The sequence below is a fragment of the Oncorhynchus nerka genome, linkage group LG17 (assembly GCF_034236695.1).
Source record: "Oncorhynchus nerka isolate Pitt River linkage group LG17, Oner_Uvic_2.0, whole genome shotgun sequence".
NCBI lineage: Eukaryota > Metazoa > Chordata > Actinopteri > Salmoniformes > Salmonidae > Oncorhynchus > Oncorhynchus nerka.
Window position 1 is genome coordinate 40,301,668 of NC_088412.1, and position 9,101 is coordinate 40,310,768.

At 41.9% G+C, this 9,101-nt stretch overlaps 1 protein-coding gene across 3 annotated transcripts; it reads right to left on the reverse strand.

The window, feature by feature from the left end:
- Nucleotides 1–1,009: 1,009 nt before the first annotated feature.
- LOC115145223 (transmembrane protein 11, mitochondrial-like) lies at nucleotides 1,010–8,013 on the reverse strand. Of its 3 annotated transcripts, XM_029686625.2 has the most exons (5): nucleotides 7,807–8,013; nucleotides 7,067–7,171; nucleotides 4,275–6,299; nucleotides 2,694–3,204; nucleotides 1,010–2,147 (listed from the first exon to the last, which is right to left on the reverse strand). In XM_029686625.2, the coding sequence occupies exons 3-5, from the start codon at nucleotides 4,319–4,321 to the stop codon at nucleotides 2,133–2,135; spliced, it is 573 nt and encodes a 190-aa protein (XP_029542485.1). In that variant the 5' UTR covers nucleotides 4,322–6,299; nucleotides 7,067–7,171; nucleotides 7,807–8,013; the 3' UTR covers nucleotides 1,010–2,132. The 3 variants fall into 3 exon arrangements, with proteins under 3 accessions (XP_029542485.1, XP_029542487.1, XP_029542486.1); XM_029686626.2 differs by lacking the exon at nucleotides 1,010–2,147 and having other exon boundaries at nucleotides 2,231–3,204; nucleotides 7,807–8,011; XM_029686627.2 differs by lacking the exons at nucleotides 4,275–6,299; nucleotides 7,067–7,171; nucleotides 7,807–8,013 and adding an exon at nucleotides 3,577–4,219.
- Between the last annotated feature and the right edge of the window lie 1,088 nt (nucleotides 8,014–9,101).

Here is a 9,101-nt window from a genome sequence, read left to right on the forward strand (position 1 = left end):
ATGCAGTCATAATCAACAATCAACAATTGCAAACCATTTCAAGTGTTGCAAAGAATGACAATCAGGCCCCCATCAAGCTGCAAAACCTGACAATTTCAAATAATATTCCAAAAACTAAATACAATTGGTTAGAAACAACACAAATTAATATTGCTCTCACTGAAATTTCCAAAGGCCTACAACAGCTTATTAATTTACTAGTGAGAAATGACATTTTTTTCTTGTAACCCGGCCAAGTCGCGTTGCTGTTTATGTAAAATACAACATGTAAGTTTTCTATTTTACATAGCAAACAACCTGATTAAGATTAAAAAACACCACAAGACTACTGGCACCATTTGGGAATCAGATCCATATACACCGAGCATCCTCAAATGGCAGCTTCATTAAATAGTACCCGTAAACACCAGTCTCAACGTCAACAGTGAAGAGGCGACTCAGGGATGCTGGCCTAGGCAGTTTATTTTTATTTTTTAAAGGCTATATCTCAGACTGGCCAATAAAAAGAAAATATTAAGATGGGCAAAAGAACAGACACTGGACAGAAGAACTCTGCCTAGAAGGCCAGCATCCCAGAGTCGCCTGTTGATGTTGAGACTGGTGTTTTGCGTGTACAGGCAGTTAACCCACTGTTCCTAGGCCGTCATTGAAAATAAGAATTTGTTCTTAATTAACTGACTTCCCTAGTTAAATAAAGGTAATGAAAAAAAAGAAGAATAAAACAAAAAAGAACCTGCCAGTTGAAGACTTGTGGGGCATCCTCTTCTCAAACTAGACACTAATGTACTTGTCCTCTCGCTCAGTTGTGCACTGGGGCCTCCTCTTTCTATTTCTGGTTAGTGACAGTTTGCACGGTTCTGTGAAGGTACACAGCGTTGTACGAGATCTTCAGTTTCTTGGCAATTTCTCGCATGGAATAGCCTTAATTTCTCAAAACAAGAATAGACTGACGAGTTTCCTTTGTTTCTGGCCATTTTGCGCCTGTAATCAAACCCACAAATGCTGATGCTCCAGATACTCCAAAGGCCAGTTTTATTGCTTCTTTAATCAGAACAGTTTTCAGCTGTGCTAACATAATGACAAAAGGATTTTGTAATGATCAATTAGTCTTTTAAAATGATAGCTAATTCAAGTTTAACACAACATGCCATCGGAACACAGGAGTGATGGTTGCTGATAATGGGCCTCTGTACACCTATGCAGATATTCCATTAAAAAAATCTGCTGTTTACAGCTACAATAGTAATTTATAACATTAACAATTATCTACAATGTATTTCTGGTGTACAATGTATCAATTGTGTTATTTTAAAGAACAAAATTGTTTTGGTTTTCTTTCAAAATTAGGACACCCCCCCCCCTTTTTTTTGAATTTTACCCCCCTTTTTTCCCCAATTTCGTGGTATCCAATTGTTTTAGTAGCTACTATCTTGTCTCATCGCTACAACTCCCGTACGGGCTCAGGAGAGACGAAGGTTGAAAGTTCTTAACACAGCGCGCATCCAACCCGGAAGCCAGCCGCACCAATGTGTCGGGAGGAAACACTGTGCACCTGGCAACCTTGGTTAGCGCGCACTGCGTCCGGCCAGCCACAGGAGTCGCTGGTGCGCGATGAGACAAGGACATCCCTACCGGTCAAGCCCTCCCTAACCTGGACGACGCTAGGCCAATTGTGCGTCGCCCCACGGCTCCTCCCGGTCGCGGCCGGTTACGACAGAGCCTGGGCGCGAACCCAGAGTCTGATGGCACAGCTGGCGCTGCAGTACAGCGCCCTTAACCACTGCGCCACCCGGGTGGCAAAACTAGGACATTTCTAAGTGATTTCAAACTTTTGAATGGTAGTGTACATGTCCCTTACATACACAACCCACTCATACACTCACAGCAAGTCCCCACAAAGAGCTCCATTTGGACAGGATTTTTACCCATGACTGCATGTGTAATGGACAAGACAGACCAACACAATGATGGCGAATCAACATGTAGAGTAGTTGAGAAATTAATAAAGGCAATAGGACTTGCTGCGCTCGTGTTGGTCTGTCTTGTCCTTAACAACTTTGACTGGTGAGGGATTACCAAACAAGTATGTTTAAAGGTCTTGACTTTGTCTTTGTTCCAAAGAGTGAGTAAACCTAAAAGACAAAAATCTGAAAACAAAAGGTAGTGTTATTGCCTTTGTGATTCAAGACATGGTGTAGAATTTGTTTAATGAAAAAGAAAATACAGAAAGGAGAGTTTGAAATATCCTAATGTTTAATGAAAGGGTGACGTACTGATCAGCAAGAAAGGGATACAGGTAAACTACAAGGAATAGACAAATGTTGGTAATACTTAAGTCTGTCCATTTCAACTGCAACACGATTCAGTCTATTTATTTTTACTTAGCTACCCTTGTGCACTAACTTAGTGTATTGAGGGGTACAGGGACGGGGAAGAGGCACAAGGGTTCCATATGGATAAGTGCACTGGTGATGTCACTTACATGTAAAGAAAATTAGAAGGTAAAAATAATTCCTTCTAGATTTAACTATATCCATCAAACAGCTCAAAATGAAGCACCCGCTCAAGTGGGGTGGGGGGGGCTAGGGGCAAACCCTCGACTGTGCGCATGGCTTCCACTTGGCGGACTCCTTTTCCTGATAGATATATATATATTTTTTTTATTTAAAAACCTCTTCAGAGTGTGCTCATACCGCGTAGAGTTCGTAGATCTTCTTGGCGCAGTAGGCCAGGGCGGCCAGCGCTATCGTGTTGTGGAGTCTCTTTCTGTGGATGTCGTCCCTGCGCACCAGCACCACTGGCGTGGAGGAGGTGAGTGTGTGCAGGGGCAGCCGCGAGAGTTTTTGGCTGTTGTACTCCACCTGGTACTTGCAGCAGGGATCGAACTGCCAGGAGATTCCATAGAGGGTGGAGCATGCCACGCTGAGGGCACCAGTGGGCAGTGCTACGTAGCGCGAGTACTCGGGCGGTAGTGAGAGCGGCGTCAGGAGGCAGGCGGTACCAGACAGCACGGCCATCTTGTGCAGGCAGTTGCCCACGGCGATCCAGCGGGCCGTCTCGTCGCCAATGCGCGTGGGCTCGATCACAATGTACTTGTACTGTGCCTCCAGTGCCTGCTCCAGCTCATACTCAAACTGGTCCTGCGCATTCTCCCCGTTGTAGATCTCGTGAACGATGTAGCAGTCCGTTGCCGCCATCACTCCCCTGTGCACAGAAAGAGGAGATTATAAATAGTAAGTAGATGGAAAAGATCATTAATTTAGCCTAGTGGTTAGAGCATTGGACTAGTAACCGAAATGTTGCAAGTTCGAATCCCCGAGCTGACAAGGTACAAATCTGTCATTCTGCCACTGAACAGGCAGTTAACCCACTGTTCCTAGGCCGTCATTGAAAATAAGAATTTGTTCTTAACTGACTTGCCTAGTAAAATAAAGGTAAAAAAAAATATAAAAAATAAATTAAACTAGGCATCAGTCACTGTCAAGTTGCCTATCAGTAATAAGCTATGGTAGTAATGCTAACGTAGCTATGGGCAATAAACAATATGCGGGAGAAAACAAATGCAGCTATACTCACGTGTAAAACTCGAATCCTCCACTTTGCAAACATTATGCCCCGCGCAAGAGTGCTAACTAGCTTCTAACAAGGTTCACATGGTTAGCTAAATAAGCCTGCGTTCGTCAATTCACCCTGGCTGAGCATACGGAGTCAGACACGCCAGAGCGAATTACGAACGAACCCATCAAGTAGCTAACTACTGTTACCTAGCTTAAACAAAACTCGGGGTTAGCGAACATGTTGATCATTCACAACGGTTTCAACAATTCCAGTAACATCTATATTAGTTGTTGTGCTGTATTGGACGCAGCTTTGCATAACGTTACATTGATTAGCTCCACCGCTGTTTGAAAGCTTGCTGCTCTGAAAACTAGCTAATACGTAAATTGCAAGCGGTGAGTAAACGTTGTGTTATACTAGCGCATATCAAATATATCGGTCGTATATCTACTTTGTAACGTTACGGCATGTTTTTACACTATTTTAGTTGGGTGGCTAACATATCCAGAACTTGATTTTGAAGCTTTGATGAACAGGCTAGCAAACATGCTAATCAAAACATCACATGAGCAGTTATGGAGGAAGGAATTCGGGAAAGTGACAGCTGCATTTTGCTTTTAAAAGCCATATGTTGGAATAGTGAATGTGTGACGTATCATAAAATAGACATTGGACACAAATAGTCGTGATTATGGCAATGGTTGAGTATAACTGACCTCTCCCTGTTGACTTGGACACCGCGCCTCCTTCCCAACGACGCCATCTTGGAGAACCAACACACGACTGCTGTCGACGCGGTGCAAGCTAGGATATGTAGTGTATGCAATACTTCCAATACACTGCTAGGACGACTTCATGTACTTTGTCAAACTACATTTTCCATAATTAATTTAATGCATGTAGGATGTACCACTCATTATTTACACCATGTTTAAATGTAGAGGTCAGTTTAATTTACTACACTAGTACCTTTTGACGTAAACTGTAAGGCAAAATGTGCTCAACACAAATGCGGTAAATGCTGCATACACAAATCATGTTCATGTCTTGTGTAACAGTTGGGAGATGACCAATCGCAAGCAAGGACAACACTATGGGACTCCGCTAGGACAAACCATTCTATAGCCAGGTTGCGCAGCAGGTAAATTATTCCACTTGCTATTTCCCTTATGGGCTACACTCAGGTAGCCTAGTGGTTAGAGCGTTGGCCAAGTAACCGAACGTTTGCTGAATCGAATTCCCGAGTTTACAAGGTAAAAATCTGTCGTTCTGCCCCCTGAACAAGGCAGTTAAACCCACTGTTCCCCGGTAGACCGTCATTGTAAATAGGAATTTGTTCTTAACGGACTTACCTAGTTAAAATAAAATAACACTAAGATTCTATGCAACTGACTGTCACACTGCCTCAGGTTGGTATACTCATCCATATTGTGTCCTGTCCAAGCTTCTCTAGTGAGTTGATCTCTGGTTTAAATCGCACACATGGTGTAGAACTCTATACACTGGGAAGTGTAAACCAAGGTGACATGTGCAAATCTTTAGCCTGCTTCCCTCTCCAATATATTACATTTTAAAGGTGCACCTTGTTAAATCAATCACCATGGTATTCTAAAGAGGTGAAGTATACTAGGAAACTTTAAATGTAGAAGGCACTTCTAAATGATTGTAAATCAACATTTCAATTATTAGCCAGTTTAAAATAAGAGACATAGATAGACATCTAAAATAATATCAGTGTGCAGACTTTATACCCATCTCTATCAGACAGTAGACCTAGAGAGCCAACCTCTGAAGACTCAGTTTTACTGCCTACCTGACCAGTATGCATTCAGTCACCAAGCAAATAGTATATCTCACCTAGGTCAAAGCCAGAGAGAATCCCTACTGCAGTTTAAGATACTCAGCAAATAAAAAATAAAGGGTAAAAACTGTCACCTGATATTGGAATTTTGTTTTCTGCTTTCTTATGCTATGCTTGTAAACTGTATAGACAAAATGTCAAGTTTTGAACTGTAGTAGAACAGCCCTGAATTAGTGCTTTTACAGACAGAAGATCACCCCAACTGTCAATGAAGGTTCTACTCAGCTAATCAAGGTCCTGATGAACAGCTGTTTTTTGTCTTTCCGGTTTTGACGAGAGGACAAACATTGAAACTAAAGAACTGACTGATCAGGGTTGCATTTCACTCCAGAAAGCTGTTCCCTTCCTCCTGCCATTGTTCACTCCTCTTCAAGGACCAGCCAAGACAGGATAGATGAAAGCAATACTGCCGAAGTGTGATGGAGACATTGCTTCTTACAGTACAAAAAACAGGAATCCTGCACACAGTCTTGCTAATGTATAGATAAGACAGCCTTGGGGGCAGAAAGACTCTGCAACATTCCTTTGTTTTTACACACACACACACAAACGTTCATGCCCATGGACAGGCCGCGAGTAATGACAATGGCACTCGGACAGTTCCTCTACCACTGCTCTCCAACAGGAAGTCTTTATGTCCGTAGAGATAGGGATAGGTCTAGTATAGTTGCCCTCTCCCATAAAACAGAGCACAAAGCCCTCCAAACCAAAAGCATGAGCCCATGCTTTCTACCTCAGTCTCTCTCTCCGCTCTGTCATGGGGTCACATTGGGTGGATATGCTCCAGGTATTGAGGTTGGGGATTCTCTGACTTATTTCTAGATGTACCAGCAGGTCAGGTGAGCCTTCAGATCCTCTTCCACCGCAAAATCCATGGCATCTGCAAACAACAGAACATTGCCATTTAATGTAGGAATTGTTTTGTAGCTCGAGTTTACCAAGTAATTGTCTTTGTCTCTGGTTTTATTTTAATACATGCAGTAAGCAGGGACTGCAGATGAAGTGAGACACTTGCTTTATTACATTTTATTTGATATAAAGATTTGAAAACAGTAACATTCCGTTCTACACAGATCTTCAAACAAAACATGTTTTAATTTCCTTCTTCCTCTTATCTCTACCATAACTGCTCCCTTGATATTACCCACCAGCGCTCTGAGCTGAGCTCATCTGGCAAAGCACTGAATAAACAGGCCAATGCTTGGATTTCCAGAATTACAAGCAACGTTCATATTGCCAGGCAGCGGTTTATAAAGAGAACTAGATGGGAAAGAGTCCAAACTGTCCAATAAAAGCAGTTTATCGGCTGCCAGCTTAGGAAACTATTTACTATCTCTTACTGGGTTAAAGATGTTCAAAAGACTTCTCTCCATACACAACATGAGCTGAGCAGCTCCAGATTGCAAGAAGGTCCTCCTGCAGAATTGTTGTGATATTGCAAACAATGGGTAACATTAGAGGTTGTTTCTGGACAAGGCCATGGGCTCAAATTCCTAACTACTAATACTGGGATCTTTGGACTCCCATCACTTATCTGAAAGACCCAGATAAATATAAAAAAGATCTAGGGATATAATAGGAGTGAGGGTGTAGTGTTTATTTTGGCATTGGGCCATGGTTCCATTCCATATTGTCAGACAGTCGAACCTTGGTAATGCCTCTCCCTCTGTAGGCGCCTGGAACCTCCGTATGCTGCAGGTCCAGTCTTCTTCCTGACATACTCATACAAGAGGACCGCACAGTCATGAGAGCCTGGGACCAAAGAGAGAAGGGTTTATTTAGAAGGGTGCAATCTTTCAGAATAGAAACTTATGCTAAATAAGTTGGCATGACTCAACTCATCATATGGAGTTGTCTGCTCTAGGGCTACACCATTCACGACTATTAAAAGGTCTGTACACATCAGTCTGATTCTCCATCAGACCTCAATTAAAGATCAAAGATAGGAGTGCGGGCAGATAAGAGGAATTTAGTTTTTAGAGAAAGTTAAGCAGATTCACTCATCAGTATTTTTTGAGCGAATGTGCATGCACATAAACTAGCAAACTGAGAAGAACACCATTTTAGATGCGTGACAGAAAGAGCATTCAATTCACCCGTTCAACGCCAGAAAGCTAACAATTAGTCTCGTTGGCTAACGCAAAAAAAATCTTTGGCTATACTACTTGAGTTCTAGTTAGTAGCTTTTTGTCCGTTTGTTTACTAACAAACGACCATTAGGAAAAAGTAAGCTCCTTTTCTATCTAAATTACAGTTCGACTGCAGAGGTAAACTAGCGCAAAAGATTATGAAAACGTTGGTTAGCTAACTAGCTTAACCACACTCTTTGGTAAACAGCTGTTAAAAGGGAAAACACGTACGATTTCGCGTAGCTAATATTACATTACCATTTAGTCGTATGGTAAACTGTTTTCATCGCGTTCTACTGTTATCGGAGTGTTGATTTCGGTGACATTCATGTGTGTAGCCATGGTCTTTCGTCGTCCTTTCGCTAAAACGTATTTGATTGAGGTGAAATGGATCTCAAAGCGATTAAATCACAGCCACCTCAAACTCAGAAGAATCAATATCTAACAAAACATTAAATCATCCGCCTAGGAAGTCTACTGTAGATCACATGGTCTGAGAGGACCAATGATTCATGATTTGAGAATGGCCACGTTCCAGGCCGCCTATATTGTTGTTTGAGTTGCGCATAATCTGTTTATTTTGTCATCAATTATCAGTTAATGTATCAAATATTCATGGGGTTCATTCAATCAAGGTAAACACTTGGCTTACTACTACATTTGCAGAGATCTGACACACACACACACACACGAGAAGAGCTTTCGAGGCCGAAAGGAATTGTCGAGCCCTCAACAACAAAAAAGCAGAGGATCAAGGCACTATTCATATAATTAATTAAAATGCATTTATTTGTATGGCATGTTCAATGGAAACAAATTTTAAAAGCTCTGATGTGTTTCGGCTGCATGGCTGTTGTCAGGGAGTAAAACGAAATTATAATACAATGCCCTCTTTTGAACAGCTTTTTTCCAATCAGCCCTGATTTGAAAGAAGGAGTGGTTACAGCATTCATTGAACACCTAGTAAGCAATACTATACACATTAAAAAGTGAAATACTGTAGATATGTTATCAAAAATGCAACTCCAAGCTAGAAGCATCAGAACCCCTTGAAACATTGTTCCAGTCTGGAATATGACTGGGCAAAGTGCCAAGAATAGAAGAGGCAATTCTCCATTCCATAGTACCCTAAACACAGAAAACAACAGCCTAAACATAGCTGAGGGTAAATAGAGCAAAAATGTCCACTAGATTTCATCAAATAGACCTATCACAACCATACAGGAAAGGTGAGAAATCCATACCTTCATTTAAACCATGGTACTTAGTGGCCTGTAGTTTGTAAATCCCAAAACCTTCCCTTTGGTTTAGCTGTTTAAGACGGTCCCCTTTTCCAATTGAGGCCAGAACATGATCAATACCCATAGCTTGTAGGGAGGCAGGGTTGCCATGGTGTAAGGACTTGTAGTGCCTTGCCTTGGGGTAGTCTTCATTGCCTACCCGTATGGCGTACTTGTGTTCCGCTTAGCCGTCTTGAAGTCGTATTTTTGTCTGTCCAATGTAAAACACCTTGCACAGTGGATATTCCTATCTGTAGATGACATGAGTGGTTT